The following is a 24,199-nucleotide window of genomic DNA, read 5'->3' on the forward strand; positions in this document are numbered from 1 at the left end:
GGATGGAACCACGAGTTTGTGCTTGTGTTGGTGTTGTATTGATCAATGAATATAAAGAAGCAGCCTTATCTATATTGAATAAAAAGGAAAAAACACCTTTGCTAAACTAATCGTATGAGGATGAATGATCGATGATCAGTAATTGAGATCTTCACGCTGGATAGAACGAGCAATATCATCGGCAAGCAAAAAACAGGTAGACAGCCACTCACTCATTCCGATCCAAACCTTACTTGCCACCCAGAATACCATGGCTGATCTCATTGCCATAATTCTTCTTCTTCTTCCAAAAACCTGAAAAAATAGATCAAGAATGAAACACCAAATAGGCAAAACTCAAATCGAGATAATCCATTAGCATTTGGGCGAAGAAATCTGTAGTCCTTTAAGAGAACAGCGTAAATGAAGAACACAAGACGCAGGTTAAAAGGATTTAAGAGTGTTATATCCTATATATGGCATAGCCCATTTGGTGTAATCAAGGGGAAAAAAAAGTGAACTAAGGCGCATATAAATTCTAGTTGTCAAATCTAGCCCATTTAATTTCGGAATGATGGGTAATTAAGATTTTGAAAAGTCTACCCGGCTGCTTGTTCTTATCCCCTACTATATATGTGGGAGAAAAATCTCCACTGATATGGATTTGTTATTGGGAAATTATATCTTGCCACCAAATCAAATGCATCGCATCCAAATGCACTTTAGAGCCGTGCATTTTACGAGGTAATTTGATTTTGAATATATATTTTAAAATTTAAATTTTATAAATTAAATCTTAAAGATATGTATAGTGTGTTTTACCCGTAATATAATAACTCATATATTAATATCTGTTTTTTTTTTTTTTGGGCACTCCTTGAGATTCTGTGCAGGCCCCACTCATAGTGAGATTATTAGTCTAAAATCGAAAGTGCAACAGATTGGCAGGTAAGAGTTGGGGGCAACCACATATGTGTAGTTCTTGAAGAGAGGTGAGGCTGTGCATCTGATTTGGTAGTGATGGCAAGTGAAGCCAGGTTCACGGCAGTGCTGGAACGAAGCTCCCGTACTAGACAGTCCACAAGGACTTGAGCGAATGACAACTAGAATTGTTGGTGCAAAGGGGCTACAAAAGAGAAGATAGTGAAAAAAATTTTATTTTAAGACACATTATAATGTCATTTTTTTTAAGATAATATTCGCCTCCATTAATAACGGTATGCACACAAATTATAAGTGAATTTGTCTCCAAGGTACAATGAAGTTCAAAACAAATCTATTTATCTAATTACATTATGCACACACTAAATTATACCTCAAATACCTTCAGATTTTGCTATTCAACCAATAAATTAGAAATATATTTTCTACAAAATGAATAGATCCTAGTAATAAGTTTTGAAAAAATGAAAACTTTTTGAAAGAGAGAATTTTGAAATTGGCTTTTGGGATTGTTAAATTCGTAAGTCAATGAGTCTATTTATAGATAACCAAATTATGTGAAAAGTTGTAACTTTTCATTTTTTCTGAAATTTGATATGAACATACATATTTATTGTGCATGTTACCAAGTAACATAATTGTTGGATCCAATCCAACGGTCACGTTGCTTACAGCTAAGTAAAAATCCAAGAATCAGACTCCAGCTTCGACTTTGCACCGACTTCACTCCGACTCCGACTCCGATTGTCCGACTTCAATATTGTACATATTTTATAAAAATATATGTGTTTTTATATATTAATCATATATGTATATATTATATAATTATAACTTATATAATTAGTTAAATTCAATAATAAACTAGTATGAGCAAATAAAATAATATACTTATACTATAATATAAATTGACTAATGATAGTTTAGTATATGTAAACACCATACTATTAACTATTACTATCATGTAAAACTAATGTATAATAACAACTAACGTATAAACACTAATATATAATAACATGTAATACTAATTATATAATAACTAATGTATAATAACTAAATTATAATAACATGTGCTAGTAATGTATAATAATCAATGTGTAATAACATGTAATATTAATGTATAAACATTAATATATAATAACATATAATACGAATGTATAATAACATTAATTTGTGCAATGATTTATTTATTTTTTAATTTTGGTTATGTTTTAATAAAATTGAAATTTTAAAAAATATTAAAAAAAAACTGAAATCTGTAAGCCCAATCTAATAAGCGAGAACCTAAAATTGTCTAGTTATAATTTCAAATAGGCTAAAAAAAAAGTCCAATGAAAAAACTCAAATCCAACTCCGTTCCGACAAATCGGAGTCGGAGTCGGAAGTAGGGCACTCTAACTCCGATATTATTAGTGCTCAGCCCTAAGTCGTCGTTGCTCCCTCTCCAACCAACTTGCCCAAGTTCGAGTTCTAACTGGTGCGTTTTGGGAATTTTATTTTTTTCATATATTGCAGCGCTTGTGCTTGTGCTTGTGCCCCGTAGGTAAATCTAGAGACTTAATACCACTAAGCCAGGTTATGGCTTATAGTATGCATTTAAACCCTAAATATTATAAGCTTTATAAACTTTTTATAACTTCTCTCTTTTTAAAATAATTATCAACTTCTAAAATTAACCTCAAAGTATTATTACTAATAAATCTAATATATAATTAATTATTTAAAAAGTATTATTACTAATAAATATAATATATAAATAATTATTTTAAAAATATTTCTAACAAAAATTTCCAGATTGAAGAAGAAATAATACCAAAACTAGTAGCACGCACACTGGTTCTGGGCAATACGAAGAACGCTACAATACCAACTTTAGACTTTGCTGTGGGAAATAAAAAATTAAAAAATTATCTCATCAATATGGACTAAATACCGTCGCATATGCAATAACATCGAAATCGGAACTGAGTTCTTATTAATTTTTCATTAAAAGACATTATTTTAAAGATGAGTTATGTTACACGTAAGCCTCACACTCTACACACCGCTTAAAAATATATATGATTTTACTTTTTATCTTCATATTTCATATTTCATATCCAAAACAAACCTCATCGTCATTGACTCACTCGTCTTCTCGCTCCCGAATACTTCCGATTGAAGTTGCTTCGAATCCCATTTTTTTTAGTATTGGAGGAATGGAATCCCTAATTTGATCAGACGCCGCTCCCTATGGACGACGAGTCGTTTCCTGGTCACAAGCTCTGCGGTTACTTGTGCGCGGTTCTTACTGTCAATCCTCCGCCTCCACAACCCGAGACCCTGAATTTTAACGCTCGTTGTGAAATTTTCCGAGACGGTTCTGAGGTTGGTTTCAGCTCCGATAATGGCATCGTACTCTACCCGGTCGATTCCATATCCAATCCGGTCCCGAACGCTGACGTTCCGTATTCCGAGCAATGCAAGCGGAAGAGGAGGGTGCGAAATATCGGGCAGGTGCATGGGAGCATAAGCGTGGTGCACCAGCTGCACGCCCTGGTTACGCACAAGTGCGTGAAGATCAATGCTCGCGTGGTTTGGGTTGGGACTCGTGGTGGTGATAATGGTGAGGCGAGGGCCGTGGTTCTGGTCGACGTGTCCCTGCCAATGGCGGTTTGGAGTGGGGGGCAGTTTCCGAGGTCCGGAGCTACCGCCGGTGCGCTGTTTAGGCACTTGAGGTGTGGTGCTATTTCCATTCTTGAAACTTTGTAATTTGTGTGTAGCATTTTCGAATTTGCTAGCTATGATTTGAAAGTCAAATTGAACTTTAAGTGCAGAGTTATTGGAAAGTTGTGTTTATGCCAAGCTTTTGTCTCCCACCTGTGACTGCTCTAAGTTGTAAGGTTTGTTCATATGGTAGATTGCAGATTAGGTTTTGAAACCTCAGAGGCATTTGCTTAGGACGTAACAGAACATTCGTGGTCAAATATAATATTGAGCATTTATCTGTTATTTTCTTATCTTTTTTTACCATATTGCTTGAACCATTAGTCATCAAGTCCTTATTTTTTCAAGGTAAGTTATTTGGATTATTTGGGAGGTTGGAGGTTCTGCATTCTATTACGTTTAATCGTGTAAACTAGTTTTTTTTTTTTAAGTGGAGGAGAAAATTTATAGCAGTGAAGCAGATAAAAATACCAAAGTAAATTAATATAGTGAAACGAATATTACTCTACAAACCATGATTAAACTGGTCTATTTTGTTGCATCAAACGTAGTCTTACCAGGTCCATTTGGCTTCATAAGACAAATAGGCTCATGTAGATGCATTATAGACTGTTCTCTCTTCCAAATTCTTTGTTTATCCATGAGGCTGACACAGTACAATGACATTTTTCTGTAGCTGCGACTGGGGGGAGAGAATGTCGATGCTTGCTAGGGGAGAGTATTGCACAGAAGCTTATGAAGCTGAGAAGAGCATTTGGAGTCTTTCTGATTGTCATGTTCTTGGATGCAAGCTTCATTACAATGTCACTGATTCTTCAAAAAGAAGACTGTTTGAACTTCATGAAACTTTTAAGAGCTTACCTAGTGTCACGAAGAAGCTACTGCCGGGTCCTTCAAGAATGATGCCAGTAGATGACTCTCATAGATCTGGCATGTGGGAGGTATCGGATGACATTTTGATTAACATACTAGCTATGCTTGGCCCAGTGGACCTTTATAGGGTTGCAGCAACCTGTCGCCATCTAAGATCCCTGACCGCATCAGTCATGCCATGTATGAAATTAAAACTGTTTTCTCATCAGCAGGCTGCAATTGAATGGATGTTGCAGCGTGAGCGCGATGCAGAAATTTTTCCACATCCTTTGTACTCAACTTTCTCAACTGAAGATGGATTTAGTTTTTACGTAAATATTGTTTCTGGTGAAATAGTCACTGGGATAGCTCCCACTGTCAAAGATTTCCGTGGGGGTATGTTCTGCGATGAACCTGGCTTAGGTAAGACTATAACTGCTCTTTCACTTATTCTGAAGACACACGGAATGTTGGCAGATCCACCAGATGGGGTACAGGTGATCTGGAGTACACATAATGGCGACAGGAAATGTGGTTATTACGAACTTTGTGGTGATAATGTCACTCTTGGCAACACATTTTTGGACAGAAGGGATGTAAATCAGAATGTTCGAAAAAACATGGAGGACGGGAACTACTTTTCACCTAAAAGAGCCAGGTTAATGGTTTTTGATGACCAATTTGCAGGATTTGACGATCCAAGTCCTAGTCAAGGAATAAAAACACCTATATCTGCATGCTCTGAACGGACATTGCCCGTGGTTCAATGCTCTAGGGACTTGAGCTGCATCAAGAAAAACCTTCTTTCTACATATGAAGGAGCAACTGGTTTTTCAAGGGAAAGAAAGCTTGGAGATGATTCTAGTAAAAGGAGGCATGCTTCTATTGTTCCAGGAGATTGCTCTCACAAAAAGCAAGATGGTAGGTTATATGGTGTAGCAAAGGGTTGCAAGAGGCCTGCGAAGGCTGCTGCCAATCATCTCGAGTATAATGACACCTGGGTCCAATGTGATGCATGTTACAAGTGGCGGAAGCTTGGAGAAACTAGGGTAGCTGATGCTAGTGCAGCATGGTTTTGTAGTATGAATGCCGATCCTTTATTTCAGTGTTGTAGTGTTCCTGAAGAGTCTTGGGATAATTGCAGCTTGATAAGATACTTACCGGGATTCTACAGCAAAGGAGCCTCTGGGGGCGAGGAACAAAATGTTTCGTTCTTTACCGGCGTGCTTAGAGAGCACTATCAATTGATTGATTCGGAAACAAAGAAAGCCATAAATTGGTTGGCTAAACTTTCTTTGGAAAAACTCTCACAAATGGAATCAATTGGCTTACGAAGTCCTTACTTGGGAACTTGTCTTCTGCCTGTTGGAAACATCCATGGCTTCCATAGAATATTTCGAGCATTTGGTCTCATAAAGAGAGAAGAAAAGGGTATTTGTAGGTGGTATTATCCACGAGATCTTGACAACTTGGCCTTTGATGTGGCTGCTCTCAGGATTGCTCTCTGTGAACCACTGGATTCCATCAGGTTATATTTGTCTAGAGCAACCCTAATTGTTGTGCCATCAAATCTAGTTGATCATTGGAAAACCCAAATCGAAAAGCATGTCAGTCCTGGTCAGTTACGTGTATTTGTTTGGACTGATAATAGGAAGCCTTCTGCACACTGGCTAGCATGGGATTTTGATATTGTCATAACTACCTTTAATCGTTTAAGTGCAGAGTGGGGCCCCCATAAGAAAAGCGTACTGCTGCAAGTGCATTGGTTTAGAGTCATACTAGATGAGGGACACACCCTTGGCTCAAGTCTGAACTTGACAAACAAATTACAAATGGCTGTTTCGTTGGTGGCCTCAAATCGGTGGATATTAACGGGAACTCCAACTCCTAACACTCCCAACAGTCAACTGTCACATCTTCAGCCATTGCTTAAGTTCCTTCGTGAGGAAACATTTGGGCAGAATCAAAAGTCATGGGAAGCTGGAATTCTTAGGCCATTTGAAGCAGGAATGGAGGAGGGGCGGTCACGTTTGTTGCATTTACTTCGTAAGTGCATGATTAGTGCAAGAAAGTTGGATTTGCAAAATATTCCCCCCTGCATCAAGAAAGTAACTTTTCTCAATTTTACTGAGGGGCACGCAAGAAGTTACAATGAATTAGTAGTTACAGTGCGGCGCAATATACTAATGGCTGATTGGAATGATCCTTCTCATGTTGAGAGTCTACTGAATCCCAAGCAGTGGAAGTTTCGAAGTGCAACTGTCAGGAATGTCAGGCTATCTTGCTGTGTGGCTGGACATATTAAAATGACAGATGCTGGCCAAGATATTCAGGAAACAATGGATGTTTTAGTTGAGAAGGGTCTGGATTCTACTTCAGAAGATTATGCTTACATAAAATACAATCTCCTCTATGGTGGAAACTGCGTAAGGTAATATTTGGGTTTTGAGGCTTCAAACGGCTTTTCAATTTTTGTTTTTGGAAATTTTGGATTACATTTTATCACTAAGTGTGGATTACTTTTTGTTTGTTAGATGTAAGGAATGGTGCCGTTTGCCTGTCATTACACCGTGTAGGCATCTTTTGTGCCTTGATTGTGTTGCTTTGGACAGTGAAAAATGTACCTATCCAGGATGTGGTAATTCATACGAGATGGAGACTCCTGATGTTCTTACCCGACCAGAAAATCCTAACCCAAAATGGCCTGTCCCCAAAGATCTTATCGAGTTACAACCATCATACAAACAGGCAGGCCTTAGATATAGGGAGAAGTTGGAATTATATCCAAATTCTACATCTCTTTTATAACAGGTTTTACCAATATATGTTTACAGGATAACTGGGATCCTGATTGGCAATCAACATCAAGCAGTAAAGTCGCTTATCTTGTTCAGAGCTTGAAAGCTTTGCTGGAAGGTAATAGAGAGGTTTCTCACTACACGGCTGAGGGAAAAAACACCAAGTGTATGGACCAGCTACTTTCTTCCTCTCAGATGACTGATGGGAAAATGAGCACAGATACCCAGAAAATTAGTCTGGAGAAAGTTCTAATTTTTTCTCAATTTCTTGAGCATATTCATGTCATCGAACAGCAGGTAGTTTTTGTATGCCATAGACTTGGCACAGCTTTATATGATTGTCCTCATCCAATTGATAGTTTGATGAATTCCATTTCTATGGACAGTTAACTTTTGCAGGTATTAAATTTGCCAGTATGTATAGTCCAATGCATTCTAGCAACAAGGTACGTGTTCTCTCTTTCCCCCCCATCTTGTCCGGATGTTGTTCCATGTTCTTGTTTTAATGTTTACTTTGATTAATTCAGATGAAGGCACTTGCCACGTTCCAGAATGATGCAAGTTGTATGGCACTTTTAATGGATGGGAGTGCTGCTCTGGGGCTTGATTTGAGCTTTGTAACGCATGTGTTCCTAATGGAACCTATTTGGGACAAAAGGTAATGCTTGTATCATTTTTGGAATTTTTTTTTTTTCCCTATTAACTTTGAGTTTCTCACCTTTGTAAATGATTGCTTAAAAAAAGTGAGTTTCTAGACCTTTTTTTTAAGAAAAAAGAAATGAAAAAGAGAATTTTGAGACTTCAAAATGGTCATCCATTTCTAGATATTTTGATATTTTCGAAAGGACTTTTTAGTTTTCTTTTTTAAAGGCTGTTAATTTTCTTTTACGAAAGAATTGTAGTCAATAATTCATTATTAGGAATAAATTATTAAAATTTCTGTTGGCTAGTTGAATAAACAATGTATTTTTTCGAAAGAACAGACCCTTAAATTTGTATTGGATTTGCATTATTTTAAAAGATTCTCATTACTTCAAATATAAGGGTGAATTTTCTACTTAATCTACCCATGAGAAATTTAAACTTTAAACATGCAATGGAAACATTATTAGCTCCAGCAATCAAAAGACCACCGCTGCTGGCCCCACCATCTCATCCTATGATTGAATCATCACCTCTCTGCTTTTGTGACAGCCAATCATGACATTCTACTGTTACTTCATGCATGTACAATGAATATTTGTCTTTTCCAAAGGCATTGACTTATCTTACTGATATTAACCTTTAACCTTTTTAGTATGGAGGAACAAGTTATTAGCCGTGCTCATAGGATGGGTGCTACTCGTCCTATCCATGTTGAAACTTTAGCTATGCATGGTACAATTGAAGAGCAAATGGTGGAGTTCTTACAGGTATGCCTATCTTTGACTCTGCCTTGGTTTTATCATCAGTAATGTGCCTTGGTGGTTCTATAAGTCATGTTATTTTTCAGTAGTTTTATAAGTCATGTTTATATAAAATGGTTTGCTTCATGTTTCTTCAGGATGCTGATGGCTGTAGAAAATTCTTGAAGGGAGAGTATGGAAAACCTGATTGTGAAGGGCCACGAGCTCGTCGAACATTGCATGATTTTGCTGAGAGCAATTATCTCTCTCAGCTTAGTTTTGTCCGCACTAACCTGAAGATCTAAAGGTTTGCATATCATTCTTTCACCATATATTGTTATTATGGTGATTTATTGTTTATTTTGTACAGTGATAGCTTGAAATATTCCAGGGACATACTGCCACTGTCATTCTTTCTAGATACAGTTATTTCGTGGATTAAACTAGTATGATAATTTTGTTACTCGTCTCTCTCATCTTAGGTGTTTTCTAGTTTCTAAAACCTCTGTTTGTTCAAAAGATGTCTTCCTTAAGTGAACTAAAGAAAAGAGGTTCACTGGTTTATAACGTTTATGACATGGGATGGTGGTTGCTACTTGCTACACAGCAAAGGCCGACTTCTAATGCTTGGTTGCTCCTTGCCGACAAGGAGTCCCTGGAAACTGAGTGCATCCATTAACATCACATGAGGTACAGATACCACCTACGACATCATACAGTGCCAAACAGTAAATCATCAGTGATCACAATGAATGATAGATAATAAAACTGTGGTCTCGTCCTCTTCTCAAAGGAAAAAAAAAAAAAAAGTGGTAGACAAACTTCAGTAGCTTGGAGTTGTTAATGTCGCCATAATAACCTTGATACAACGTGTAATGCCTTCAGAATGGCCACAAAGTATTGCAAAGATAAAAAAAAAATAAAAATGTTGCGATTTGTTATCACATGGCACCCTCAACGAAAACTGTTCCCATTTTATATTGCTTGCAGCTTTAAATTCAGATCATCATTTGACCGAACTGTCCGCAGAAACTAGTTGTGCACGTAAACTGGACAAAGAGAACAAAGACACTAACAAAGAAAGATACTCCAAACGACCGACTGACACCTACAGCAGATGGCCATTCAACATGTCCAAGTCTTTTAATTAATTAAAATTACACATGTCCTTCGTCAAAAAATTGAAAAAGTGAATAATACTGTTTCGTCTTTACCTTTTGGAATGTTTTGCATTGGATTTTGTTTGACAAAATGTGCAATGAATAATGTGTGATTTTTACTCCATTTGTTCAGCCTTATCACGTTGTCCGTCCCTTGTCGACTAAAGTCGGAAAAAAGCATATGTGGGAAAAGACTAAAAAGGGAAACAAGTAACGCCACGCTTTACATACCCACCTCCATGGCTGGCATTGGACCGAAGCCTCTTGATCGAGAGTGCAAGTACAGTAACCATAACAACGGGGCATGCAGATCCAATAGGTAACAATTGTTACATGGACCATTCTCCATTTACTGGGTTATGAGTCTTCCATCTCAGGTCAGGTAGCATACCTGTAACCTATTCGATTCTAAATATTTCCCCGACTTGGAAATTCTACTGAAGAATTGGAGATAGAAAGAAATATGAAAGATGCATTAACATCGCCAATTTACATGATAGTTTTGAATATAACACGAGTAACCTACTTACAAAGAATTTACACATGCCTAACAACTTCACAACTTTCCTCGAAAAAACAGAGAGAAAAGGCGGGGGATGCATTTCCGGAGAAAAGAAAAGGGGTTGAATTTGAGGGAAGAAAAGATAATACAACCCTCCCCGCTGTGAAAACAAAATTGGGTGTATCCAGCCCTTTCTTTCGAAGAGCTTAAAAGCTGAATCTGAAACAACAAACTTCAAATTTGGAAGTTTGGAATATGGAAATTTCCAACTCATTTACATCTTTTGAATCTGGCTGGTCAATGAGCTAAACCTTCCCTTCCCTTCCCATGCCAATGCCAGACTTGTCAACCATGGGAATGTTGTACTGCTGATATACTCTAGCCCTGTTTAATGCCCACCATTGTTCTGCTTCTTTCTCACTAAACCGCTTACGACTGCAATTAGAGGAACCAAGGCACCAAAAGTCAATCAGCATTCATTACTTATAACTGAGAAATCTTCTGCCCATGATAATGAGAAACTTGGCTTATAAGAGCAGGCCCCAACATACAGTGGACCACTCGAATTAATATTCTTACGAAAAATCTAAAATTGTCCATTAGCAATTCTATTTAACTCTTATTCTTTGAATCAGAAAAACTTGACAAAATGCCGCAGAAATTTCATAAAACTTGATGGTCCAAACTCATTCAATGATTTCTTTCAGGCTCTTCAAATTGTGCTTATAGAGCATAGAATGTTTCAGGCCCCTCCAGTTGTGTCATTACAACATTCCCAAGCTACATGTTTAGTCTCAAATCGATGCCTCCAACCAAATTTGAAGCTTCTCTTTATCTAATTTTCAAATTTTGGGGATGAATGTGGCCTCCATATACCTGAGTTGAGTAACCAGGTCATCTGGCATTCAAAGGTGTCTTCCACTTAGTAACCTCAGACCACCTTCTTTATTGCTTTATACACAGGGAGGTTTCGTTGCTTATTACTTGCTATTAAATTGTGTGAAGAATGCCCTAGATAGTCATGGGGTTCTTTGATATACACTGATGCTCCCTATTTATCAATATGGCCCATCAAGTGAGAGAAAAGTTCAGGCCTTAATTAAGAGGTGTCGAGTCATTGTCAAGTCACAGCTTCTGGCTTTGAGACCGCTTTGCAAGTGGATGTGGCATCAAGTGGAGTTACTCATCTTATCTTTTCTTTTTGTGTTCCTCTTTTATTCTTATGTACTAGAATTGTGGCCCTTCTGGGGCCTTACTATAAATTTTACTCACTATCAGAAATGGAAAACAATGATGTGAATGCTAAGGGATTGAACCAAAATCCAGACTGGAAAAAGTGTTTGTCCAGCTTTGACTACATGGAACATCTAAGGCGAAGAGATACTAGGTCAAATTCAACTATGACATACCTGAAGCGGACACGTTTAAGATCTTTAGCACCTCCAGGTAAGGAAATAAGAGTGATATAAACGCCTGGCTCATCTTGCTCAACCCATTCATCCCCATGGGGGGGTTCAGATTTTGCTGCTCTAGTCTTACTCCTTGCAGTTGTTTCTTGATGCACCATTTCAGTGTGACTCAAAGTGTTGTTACCAATTGTGGATGACCCATTAGAAATCACCAACCTGTTTGATCCCTTTGAATCTAGTTCATGGCAGGTCATGTTACTATCTAGCACATCAATGGGTGCAGTAGAAACATCCTGAGTAAGAGAGGGGTTATAAGGACCAAAGGAAGGTGAAGTGCTGTTTCTTGCAGCTCCAACAGGTAACCTCTCAGCCATTTCCTTCAACTATCATACATGAAAGAACAAGGCATGAATTCAGATGTGTTATGATGTATGCAATTTACATATTAGAAGTGACAACTATTCTGTCCATAAGAAAACAGTACAAACAACAGAAATTTCAAGCTTAAAAAGTCAACATCAAAGCAGTGTTGTTGTAAATCATGCAGTAAGTGATTATTGTACAGCTTCAAATCTGCCCAACTATCATCCTGTGTGTGGGATTTATCATCTACTTTTCTTACTGATAACTTTGTGCTCATATTAAAAAGGCAATTAGTATCTTCCCCCCTCCATTTTAACATTTGAGGCATGATTTTTCCCACAGAGAAGAAAAGGCAGGTTACAGCATCCATTGGCTATAAACAAAGCCTTCTTGTCCCTCATTTAATGCACTTAATAAGTGGTTCTGTTTTTCTTCCAGTGCCCTTATTGATAAAGACATTACAAGCTTGAGATGGGCAGTGGGATTGAAAAGAAAGCAGGCCTAAAGGTGCCGTCTTAAGAGCCTAGATCATGCTTCTGAGGCTTGCCAGGCCACTCATTTCTTGGCAAGCTTACATCAACTCAAACTCAAGCTCATATTCATCTTCAGAAGCTTGACTCGAGCCCAAGCTAATATTTCAATGTTCGACTTCAGTCAAGTGGACCTCAAGCTCCATATATCCTCCATCTTATTGTGTAAATACAGCCTGAAGCTTGGCTCAGCTTAGGTCACCTACAACCCTAATTCCTTCATAACAAGTTGTTTTTTTTTTTTACCAGTATATAAGAACTCCATTGATGAGAACCAGGCATAGCCCAAGTACACGGGACCATTCATAACAAATTGTTAACCATGACATGTAGCAAAATATCAATTGGATCATGGACAGGAGTTTAACACCTAATGGAATTTGCTATCCTCAAGTATCATTGATGCATTCACCCAAGATGTATATGATATTATACTTAACAGGAAATCTAACAAGCTTTTAAATCGGGGCCTTCTGTTACAAGATCTACTTCAATACCTAATAAGAAGTCTATCAATCCCTCAGCAACCTTCAATACCTATATTGAAAAATAGCACACCTATAAGTTTCCCTTCTATTTACATGCCATAAGTTACTACCCACACATGGAGAATGGATTATGTACATAGGGAACGGATCAGAAAGGATATCAGTATTAAAGACTTTAAGCCCTCACTATTGTAATCCATAAAATAATAAACAGTCCGCTGATCCTACTTTCTCAATTTACTAAACTAACCACACTTTACTCATGTCAGCTTCTCCCATTAAATAAAAGCCTAGATTTCCTTCTAATTGTTCAAAAAACATTATCTACAATAGTTAAAAAATCTTTATTTCTGGCTAAAGAATTTAGAGATGACCATTTAACTCACCTGTGCAGTAAGTGCCTTAATTACTTCCTTTGCAGCTTTTGATTTTGCAGCCTCTTCCCCTGCTATAGAAATGGCCTCCTTCAGCTGTTTGGTTGTTCTCTCCAGCTCAATTTCTTGAATTTTTGCCTTGCGGGTAAGATCATCAACCTAAATCATGACGTCAATCAGTCATAATGCACAAAAGTTTCGCTCCCATGCAGAAACCTTTCTCAAATATGACAATGCACAAGCTCAAAATCACAAAAGATTTACACCTTTCTATACATAAGAAACAAGAAGCCCATAAAGCCCTTCTATCGATGCAATCTTGTATGCTACTTGAATACATAATGGCAAAAGATCCAATCAATTTTCCTGTAACACTATTTGCCATGTCAGTTTTGACACATACAAATGCACGAGTAGCTTTTTACCAACTACCATGATTTATAGTAGGGGGGAAAACCGACGTCGTCGGCGCGGTTTTTGGGCAAAACCGACGCCGACCGACGTCTGGAAAAATGGATGAGGTGCCGACCGTAACCGGTCGATGGCAAGGAGGACACCGATCGAGGCAATTCTCTGCCGGTTCTCGGTCGGCGTCGGTTCTTTGACGGTTCTAGTGAGATAATTATGAGAGAGAATGAGAGAGGGAGAGATGCATAGGAGAGAGAGAGAGAGTTACAGAAGAGAGAGAGAGAGAGGGCTACAGAGGAGAGTTCGGGAAGAAGAAGATCGGGGAAGAAGAAGAATACTCTTAACGAAACGACGCCGTTTCACTTAAGTTTAAGTGGAACGGCGTCGTTTCAGACTTATTATTTTTTTCTTACGTCCTTAATAAAACGACGACGTTTGGTTTAATGCCAAACGGCGTCGTTTCCAGTATCAGTTGCAGTACTTATTAACTAAAACGGCGCCGTTCAACTTAAACTTAAGTGGAACGACGCCGTTTTGATAAGGGTATATTAAAAAAAAAAAAGGATTTTATTATATCGGTCAGTTCAGCGGTCCGGTCCAGCTTCAAACCGAGACCGAACCGCTGAACATCGGTTTCTTGAAATTTCCACCGCACGCCGACCGGTTCTCCGCCGGTTCCGGCCGGTTCCTGACGCGGCCAGTCGGTTCGCGTCGGTGGCGGCCGGTGCTGTCGGTTTCTGTACAGCCCTAATTTATAGGTAAAAACACATGAAAGGGGAAAGAATAATACCAAAATTGGAAAGAGATTTAAAATGACAACTGTGGAACTCGAAATCATTTTTATTCCAGCTTAACATAGAATTGTCATGATGATATTACTAAAATTACAACTTTCCAAGATTCCAGGCAAAGAAGAAAAGAGATTGCATGTCTATGCATGCATTAATGCAGGTAGGACATACAATGTACATGTCCCTATTCCTCCAAGGGACAATGTCATATTCTGTGAAAAGAAGTACAGTAAAAATAAGGGAGCAAGGATATGCATGAAATGAACAAGAAAATGTATACACATAAAACAATTAAATTGAAAAACACAAATAATATACCTGGACTCTTAATTTTAGAACCTCTTCATTCAGATTATCATTCATCCTTTTAGCATCACCCACAACAAACTTTGGTGAACTAAGCCCTGATAAAGTTGGAATTGGTGTAGTGGCACGAGGGGGACTGGATCGCCTTGACTTTGGAGATGTTGCTCGAGAAACAATTCTTGATCCAGGAAGAGAAGCTGAGAAGAACTTTTTGGATGACCCAAACACTGGATTGAGAGATTTAGAGTCACTGAGCGCATCCCACTGAGAAACCCCATTGGGAAGGGGTGAAACACGACTAATGTTAACATCTAGTTTCTTGTTTCTTTTAGAAGATCCACCACTTTCTTCTCTAGATGATTCTAAGGAAGAAACTCTTCCAGGGTGGACATACGATCTTGAATCCAACTTTTCATTCTTGTCAATAAGTTCATTTTGCCCCTGATTCACACTTCCCCTTCTACTAAGAGCAGGATGAGACGAAGAGTCAGCTTCAGTGGCTTTCCAAAGTTTTCCAAAGCAATTATCACAGACACGGTAAGGTTTGTTTGGGTTTGGTGCCATGGAAGCCTTGAGAGACTTTTTACTAGTGCATGAGTGGCAGAAAACAAGTCCACAATTATAACAATTGTGTCGTTTTCTTTTGAAATTAAATGGAAGGCGGCAGCCAGAACACAATGATTGATCAATACCTGAGACCCATTTATGCAGACAGATGGCTGTGGTGAAATTTGTGCCACAAGCAATTGTTTTGACTTGTTTATCTTTTAAAGCTTCAACTAAAAATGGGGACATTCGATCATCGGTATCCCCATGACCCAAACGACCATTGGCACCCTTTCCCCAAGTGTAAACTTCAGTTCTTGAAGTTAAAACTGCAACATGATAAGCACCACAAGCTATTTCTTCAACAAAATTCTTCATAAGCTTTCCCTCAACCTTTCTGGGGAGCTTCCCATCCGCTTGGGGATCTCCTAGTTGACCATAAACAGGGCTTCCCATGGTGAAGACATGGCCTGTAGTTGTTAGTGCCACAGTCAGGCTGTCTCCGCAGGCAACTTGGCAAAAGTTAGGTTCAACAAGAGCGGCAACGCAAGTTGGCACCAGTTTTGCTTCCTTATCACCATGCCCAAGACGGAATTTATCTCCGTCTCCCCATGTAAAAAGCTTTCCTGATGAGCAATTGCTGGAAGTCAAAGAGCCAACCATGACTTCAACAACTGCTGCAGTGTGCCAAACACCACAAGCTACCCGCACAGTCCGGAGGCCTTTAAGGGACTCAACTTCCCTTGGTATTGCCACACATCTACGGTCACCATGTCCTAAAACACCAAAAGTCCCATCACCAAAAGTAAACAATTGCCCTGCAGAAGTTACAACAGCTGTGTGCCACAGTCCACAGGAAACTGATGAAACATGTATTCCCTCCAAAGGTCCATTTAATTTTTTAGGAACCCACTGATAGGATTCATTTCCATGTCCAAGGAGCCCAGAATTGTAAGAACTATTACCCCAAGTGTACATTTCACCAGAAAGAGTAACAGCACAAGAATGGTACTCCCCACATGCCACAAGTTCAATATTGATATTTCTAAGACCATCTACAAGCTTTGGATGAGAAACATCAGAGTCAACACCATGTCCAAGTCTGCCTCTCAATTCCTCCCCCCAAGTGAAAACCTCTCCTTGCTTGGTTACAAGAGCAGCATGTCGACGACCACAAGCTAAGTTCTGAACATCAAGTAACACTGCAGATTCCATGGGTCTAGGAACTAAAGAATCAATCTTCGCACCAGAAGAACATCCATCTCTATTTATTCCTCCACCCAGAATGCCATCACCAGTGCCTTCCCCCCAAATAAAGACATCCCCTAAAGCATCACCATCATTGTTACCAGAGACTTGACTTGATGAGCTAACAGCACTGGACAAACTAACTCTGAAAGCATCCATATTTGTAGCATTTCTGCGCCCAGTTATTCCATCGGAGGTTCCTGATGACAAAGAATGGACTGAGCCACAAGCAGAATCTGAGGGAAAGAAAGCCTCAGGAGGCACAGCACATAATATCACATCTGATAATGCCTTCTCTAGACCAATTTTTGGAGGGCTTTCATGCAGAGTATGCAGATGAAGGGGATCGGCGCCATCCTGAATCAGCAAGAAGACAACTACTCAATATACTAAATACAATAGCAAATTACAGCTAATGAATAAATATATGTAGGGAAAAAAATATTTTAATAAATGTAAGAAAAAAAAAAAAAAAAAAGGAAAATTGTGCAAACAAAATAGAACACCTTTTGTGAGCTGCCACCACTGCCAAATGGAGAGCTCAAAGGAGAACTTCTTCGGGTGTGTGCTCTAGGACTAGTTGCTTCAGATGGAACTCCATCTCCTTTTGACTCAGATCGCCCTGTTCGGTGGCGACCACGGGATATTAGTGCTTTTAGACCAGTAAACCAGATTTCAGCTTCATCTTTATCCTTGCATATCTGAAACAAAGAGAATCAATAGAGCAAAAAATATTTCCACCAAACAAACTGATTTTTTCTAATTTGATGTTTAGTACATTGGACAGGCATGACGGAGAGCTCTCTGAAACTCATACAGAAAAAGTTCAGTTGAAAGGAAAAGGAGTGGACACGAGGAAATGCTCACCAAATCTAAAGACCTATCATCATATATAAGAGAAAATGATTGGTATTCCTTCTCAGGCCGAGGGTACCTCTGAAATATAGGCTGCAGTGAATGAGACCAAGAACAATCAGGAAGTCTCACAGTCCCAAAATAGATGAAAATTGCATTATATAAGTAAACAACCAAAAAGCATGCATTTCACAAGGACTAATGATTAGTTTCTCTTTTGATAGCATTAAATCATTCAAGTTTTTTTCAAAAGTGAAATCATCCATGTCATACCTTATATAAGATCCATGCAAGTTGAGGATGCATGTCACAGAGCTTGTTCAATTGAAGCTAATGCTATGCTATCCTTCCCTTGTTCAAGACATACATAATGCCTCCTAACACTTACTTTTAATTGGTAGTTCTGATATGCATAGCAGCATAGGTAATCATGTAAAGAATTATGCCAGGACAAAAGTATCCATCAAGTATTAACATATACAGAAACCACCGTGCTTCTACAAACTGGAGACACAGCCTTCCTAAACTAAAAGCTTCCAGTGGTTGATCCAAGCACACATATACACACACGCACAAGAAATAAAATGGGTATAAACTTATAAAGTATAAAAACTAACATATCATGAAGTAGACTGGGTAAATATGAAAACAAAAAGTGGTATGTACAGAATGGTAAAACGTTGCCTTGTTTCCATGAGTCAGTTAAGATCAGTCATTGCAACTTCAGATATCTGGGTGTTCCACAGTGCAAGAGTTAAATGAAAAGGTATTGACAACATCAAAGACAAATCATTTGAAAATTTTATTTACCCTCGCGCTACCAATCTGCCCAATCCTAAATCTAATAATTGAATCTGTAATACAAATCTAACACCCGCAAAGTTTCCATATGGTATTGAATTTTTCTTCAAATCTATAGCAGTATGCAGGATGAAAGAGGTGAAGTATAACAGATCATGGACAAACTTACAGTACGCTGACCGGGAATAATTCTGGACACATGATTTAGTTTAAGGTGTTTCTCCTCTTTTCCAGAAAACCAGATCAGGGTAGATTCATCCTGAAAAAAACAGAACCAAATACAGACCGTATATATCACTTAAGTATAAAATCCTACCAAATGATTCACTAGTCTACAACGTCAGAAGCAACTGTCTTTGGAACAGATTATAACATGAAAAATACCAGACATTGTGAAGCAATTAAAAAATAGTCTAGGAGAGGACACTTCAGAAACAGAATCAATCCAACATCATGACTGCTAGACATAATGACAAGTATGCAACCGCAAATAATAACATTATAACACGCATTTTATCCTTGATTTATTTAACCAGTATATTATAAAATAAATAAATAAATAAAGGATTTATTTTACAGGTATATATGCATGAGGCAAAACAAAGATGATGACAATAAAATTTAGGACAAGAGTCTCTCTCTCACACACAAGAATAAGCCTAATAGTGTCAACTTATTTTATATAACAAGCAGAAGGGGCAAACTCAGGGACCCATAAGGCAGGCAAATTCTACACTCTAGAGAGACTAAACTGTAAAAAAAAAAAAAAAAATGTAATGCTATATACAATTCAACTGTGTGTAAGCCTTGTGCAATCCCTTTAAAAAAAGTGGAGTCCACCATGAGAAAGTAAGGTTTTTCATGTAGGTCCCAGGTGTGCCCCTTTTTTTTTCAAATGGACTACGTGGGACTTGCACAATCTAGGATTGTACAAATCATTTTCCATTTTTGTATAAATATAATAAAACTGCAAAACATAGCATTAAGGTCATGGTGGAAGCAGGCAACTGAATGGAAAGTGCTTTAGGTAAGCTATGTCAGATAGTCCTGAACCCAGGGCTTAGAGCGTGCCCATGACACAAGGTTAATCTTTGTGACTTAATTTGCAAACCTTGCTCCTTCGAGATAAACAGATCTTCTAGGATTTTTCAAAACAAAGGGGCACAGCTCTTGCAACTTGGCACCTATGTTAGCACCCAGATTACGATGACATTTTGTGGGGATGGATGTTTGGCCAACATTGCTTGGATGCTTCCCAGATGACTAATTGCATACATGGCTTTTTGTCTGGAGCGCAATATATTCATCTGTTGAAAGGTTTTCTCTCTTGGATATTAAAAATGGCAAACTTTCCCCATCAGCCTCACAGCCATTGTAAATCGCTTGCAAATGCTCTTATCGTATGCATATACCCATGCACATGAATGCATGCATGCAAGTTTTTCTTATGAGAAGCAATAGAGTTAGTGGCTGTTGGGATGATTTTTTCCCATTCCAGTAATTTCACTCTTGGTAAATGTTAAGCATTACCGTCGATTGTTCATGGTTTTTGTGACCAAAATAACAGGAGTAGCCATTATCTTTATGTTGTCTTAAAATATCCAAGATTCAATTTCTTTTTCTTTTTTCTTGATAAATATAAATTTATAGATACATTAAGCCTTACATTAGCCAGTTTGAAGGGACAAAACTTGGGCTTCCCTCTCCTTCCATACTTGAGCAACTGCGCACCTTTCTTAAGAGCAGTAATGGCCTGTGATAAAGAACAAGCCATAAACCCAAATCAAAACAAACTAATAGAGTTACCAACTAATCTTAAAAGGGAGAAGAGCAAATATTTAATACCATATAACTGTATCATAAAATAGATTTGTTTGCGACATAGTTACAAAGTACAAAATATTAAAAAAAATGAAGCCATACAATCATCACAGATTGACTCAACAGAGAACTAAAGTTAATTGATGAATATATGATTTGCATAGGAGGATTTTACCTTCCCAGCTCTTCACAGAAATTTTTTTCTTAAATGCTTTGCAAACTAGATGTTGTGGCCAAAGAAGTTCTTACCAAGCCAGAGGTAGCTGAAATCGTTGTGAGGAGGCACATGATGCCATCCACTTTTTTGTGCATTGTCAAACAAATGTTTCTCCTCAAGTTTCTGTGAGACGTCCCTCACACACACTCATAAGTGGAATTTTCTTTTGATAAGTAAGAAGAAATTTCATTGATATAAAGATAGGCATAGCCCAGGTACACCGGAAGTATACATGTGAGTACACCGATTTAAGAACTAGAAACTGTTACAAGAAAATCATGGAAGCTGAGACCATTTAAATCTACTCATAAGTGGAAATTAAGGCCTCATTGACATAAGCCAAAGATCTATGAAACTCATTAGCTGGAAACTTCCTAGTGCTTTGGCCGTCTCTCAAACACTTCCCTTGGTTTCTGATTTTATTGGCATGTTTGGATAAGAAAAAAATTTCAGTTTTTAAGAAAAAAAATTTAAATGTGTTTTTGTTCATGTTTTACAAAGTGGAGTCCACTGAAATATATGTGTGGAAAATAATTGAGATTTGTTTTATCGGATTTCGTGAAAGTGAAGGGGTCCACTAAAAATATTTTTTAGATAAATAACATACTATATTAATAAGAATACGCATAGCCCAAATAAACAGGAGGTATACAAGAGTTTACACCTAGTTAGGAGGGGGGGTCCACTAAAAATATACTAATGATTATATGGGTAGTTCATTTTAGAGAGAGAGAGAGAGAGATGATATATCATTTTGGGGTTTTAAACGTGTTTGAATTGAAAGTAGAAATACTTTATGGCAAACTGAGAATTTATTTACTAGCCAAACATAGCCATCACCCAGCTGCTTACGTTTTCCCCTGTTTTCAATCAAATCCTTTCTACCCAATCATCAGTTTTTCTAACAAAAACCTTAGAAATTTCAATTATGCCCCAATTAAGGAAAAACTTATAAGTAAAAAAGAAAAAAACAAGTTCTGACAGTCTGGATCAGTGCTGTAGTGAAGCCACCAGCACCAGTAACATCGGGAGGAAAGGCACCAGTGGCACCGTAGGCACTGTCTTTTTTAAATGGATCTGATTAGAAACGAAAGAGAGTACAAGTTAATGAATAAAATTGAAAACCAAGGGACCTATTCGAAAATGGACAAAAGCAGCGAGTTGTTCTTTGATAATGTTGATTAACTTTTTTTTTTATGTGTAGCTGACGGACTGGGTAAGGAGTGTTGGTGATTACATATCGTATAATGTCACATGTTAGTGTATACTAATCGATGTCCTCTTAATTCTGATTTTGAATATCTTAGTTGTATTATATATGATGTAGTCCAATTTCTTGACTCCTCATAATTCATAGCTCAAGCCCACTGTGCATACACCCTGTGTTGCGCTCTTAATGAGTTTTTAATTACTTATAAAAATAAAAAATAAAAAAAAATTCAAACCCACTGTGAATGGAATTTAGTGTAATTCAGACGTACTATTTTCTAGACGTATGTCAAAGCAAAAAGTCACTAGCCATGCAAAATTCATCAAGCAACACAAGATCACAAGTACACCAAAATTTCGCAATTCCTTATGGCAAGTTAAGAGTAGAGAACATGGGAAAAAAAGCATACAATCTTCCCTATACTAATCCAATCTTGCTAACAATTGCTACAAATCCTCATTTAAATTAAGAAAGAAAAAAATAACATGGTGAAATTTTGCCACCTCATACAAGCAGAACAGACAATGGTGCACAAAAATTACCAACATTTCCGGTTTCGATAAACCAGAAACGTTCTCAACCATTCATAAACGAAAGCCTCAACCCTAACGCACCGAAAAAAATTCTTCAAAAAAAAAAAAAAAAAGAAGGAATAAATTTCTTGAATTGACAAACGATTACCAACTCAATGTCCCTCTCCACCGGGCCCGGCTTAGACTGGTCAGCGCTCATCTTCTCTAGGGCGACATCAAGCTTCGAGTTTCGCTAACGAAACCCTACCCTACATCACTCCCAATGCACCAGATTGTCCGTACACTAACTCCTCCACACGTTGCCTCCAACCAAGAACACAAAAAATCACCGCAATTCGACACCTGTATTCACATCTCCTCGAAATTCAATTCGGTTAAAGTTTGAGCTCGGATTTGAGCTAACTCTCAGTGGAAAATGGAAGAGGAACTCCGCAAAAAGACTCCACTTCGAAGAAAACTATGAGCAATGGCGGTGAAGAAGGCTAAGTTTTTGGAAGCGACGAGAGAATGTGACAAAAACAAAAGGAGGTTTTGAGAATTTCAAAGATTCTTCAGGCCGTTTGGTTCGAGGAATTACTTTTTATTTTTCCTTTCTTGTGTCTATGGCAGAGAAAAAGAAAATTAAAACGGGAAAAATGCGAGAAAGTGCGAGGGAGAGAGGGAAAAATCAGTGAGTGAGGGAGTGTTGACGAAAGCGATTGATGGATAGGTGGAAAGAAAGCCGTAGAGAAATTACCAGCAGCTTTAGAGCGAAATAATAGGGCATTTTGGATTGGATTTTAGGACCTTTGGTTCGCACAGCAGTAAAGCCATTGACCACTCTGTTCTCTGGTCAACGTGCCATTGACAGGTTGCCACGTCGGTATGAATTGAGGTGGGGCCTACGATACCCATATTTCTTTTACAAACATAACCTCTAAACTACTATTTAATTTTATCTATTTCAACGATTTAAAAAATAAATAAATAAATAAGAAAACCACTTCATTAATATTTAAAACAAGGTTATAGTTTTTTATTTTTCTTTTTTATTTAATGTGACTATATTGTCTTTTGAAAAATTATTTGGGGGTAAGTTAGACTTTTAAATTCACCTCTCAACTCCTCAAATATTACAAGTTAAAATACACATGTATGGATGGTTAAAAATGATGGGATCAAGCCATTTCTTACTATGGGAAATTATTTATATTGAGTTTTAGAGTATATAAATTTCTCGTATTTTATTTGAAAAGATAAATGTTATGTATTAATTATTATTTATTCTCGTACTTTATATTTATAATTTTTTTTATAAAATATGGGTTGTTTTTCATAAGTTATTGAGGTATTTTTTATAAGGTGTGGAGTGTGTGATGGTGAATAGTATTGATGAGAATAATTTTTCATTTAAAAAATATAAAAAAAGTCTGAGACTCATGTAAAAAATAAAATAATTTTTTTTAAAGAGAATACAAGAACCAGTACATCCTAAAATCTAGCATTACTCTTGTTAATGTTGATATATGATCCTTTCTTCCCACCTCATTGAGATTTCTCAACCATTCAAACCACTATTAATAATACTGACCAGATATGATAATATAAAATGTAATTTCACAAGCTCTTGTCAAAATTCTAGAATCTAAACCATGGAGAACCACTCATCTTCATTGGCTATATGCCAAAAAGTGAGCCTTACATGAAATTCAACTGCACAAAATGGGAGCATAACACTTGGGGGGAATCAGCCAACCTTTCATTTGTTATCTCTTTATTTTTTTAAATAATCATTTTGCAGGTCTTTCACTCTTGACATGGTTTACACGAAGGCTCAAAAACGAAGAAAAAGAAAAACAGGGTTGACTGGAAATAATAGACTAAAATAATGAAGGAATTAAGAGACTCTGCCACTGTGGGTTGGAATACATTGGTTAATCCGAACGGTGCTCCCCATGACACCTTGTTTGGAAGTCAACAGACATCTAGTGCTAATTAA

The 24,199-nt window shown here is 37.6% G+C and overlaps 2 protein-coding genes across 3 annotated transcripts; one reads left to right on the plus strand and one right to left on the minus strand.

Annotated features, from left to right (window-relative positions):
• Positions 1-3,022: 3,022 nt before the first annotated feature.
• On the plus strand, positions 3,023-9,122 carry LOC109012324 (F-box protein At3g54460). Its single transcript, XM_018993896.2, has 8 exons — positions 3,023-3,635; positions 4,301-6,907; positions 7,011-7,224; positions 7,311-7,571; positions 7,661-7,720; positions 7,802-7,932; positions 8,572-8,686; positions 8,818-9,122. Exons 1-8 carry the CDS (start codon positions 3,151-3,153, stop codon positions 8,962-8,964), a joined length of 4,020 nt encoding a protein of 1,339 aa, XP_018849441.2. The 5' UTR covers positions 3,023-3,150; the 3' UTR covers positions 8,965-9,122.
• A 1,149-nt stretch (positions 9,123-10,271) lies between these two features.
• LOC109012339 (PH, RCC1 and FYVE domains-containing protein 1-like) lies at positions 10,272-22,967 on the minus strand. 2 transcript variants are annotated; one of them, XM_035685549.1, is made up of 9 exons: positions 22,370-22,967; positions 20,107-20,193; positions 18,610-18,699; positions 17,652-17,732; positions 17,291-17,485; positions 15,003-17,141; positions 13,498-13,644; positions 11,731-12,113; positions 10,272-10,756 (listed from the first exon to the last, which is right to left on the minus strand). In XM_035685549.1, the coding sequence occupies exons 1-9, from the start codon at positions 22,418-22,420 to the stop codon at positions 10,627-10,629; spliced, it is 3,303 nt and encodes a 1,100-aa protein (XP_035541442.1). In that variant the 5' UTR covers positions 22,421-22,967; the 3' UTR covers positions 10,272-10,626. The 2 variants fall into 2 exon arrangements, with proteins under 2 accessions (XP_035541442.1, XP_035541443.1); XM_035685550.1 differs by lacking the exons at positions 20,107-20,193; positions 22,370-22,967 and adding an exon at positions 17,913-18,042 and having other exon boundaries at positions 18,610-18,695.
• Between the last annotated feature and the right edge of the window lie 1,232 nt (positions 22,968-24,199).

Source organism: Juglans regia, chromosome 14 (genome assembly GCF_001411555.2).
Source record: "Juglans regia cultivar Chandler chromosome 14, Walnut 2.0, whole genome shotgun sequence".
In the NCBI taxonomy this organism is placed as follows: Eukaryota; Viridiplantae; Streptophyta; class Magnoliopsida; order Fagales; family Juglandaceae; genus Juglans; species Juglans regia.

Coding starts and splice junctions, on each gene's coding strand:
- LOC109012324 (XM_018993896.2), top strand. CDS start 3,151: ATGGACGACGAGTCGTTTCCTGGTCACAAGCTCTGCGGTTACTTGTGC. Junction 7,225..7,310: donor TACAACCATCATACAAACAG/GCAGGCCTTAGA, acceptor ATATGTTTACAG/GATAACTGGGATCCTGATTG. Junction 7,721..7,801: donor CAATGCATTCTAGCAACAAG/GTACGTGTTCTC, acceptor TGATTAATTCAG/ATGAAGGCACTTGCCACGTT.
- LOC109012339 (XM_035685549.1), bottom strand. CDS start 22,420: ATGAGCGCTGACCAGTCTAAGCCGGGCCCGGTGGAGAGGGACATTGAG. Junction 17,733..18,609: donor TTATTCCCGGTCAGCGTACT/GTAAGTTTGTCC, acceptor CATTCACTGCAG/CCTATATTTCAGAGGTACCC. Junction 10,757..11,730: donor CTTAAACGTGTCCGCTTCAG/GTATGTCATAGT, acceptor CTCTAATTGCAG/TCGTAAGCGGTTTAGTGAGA.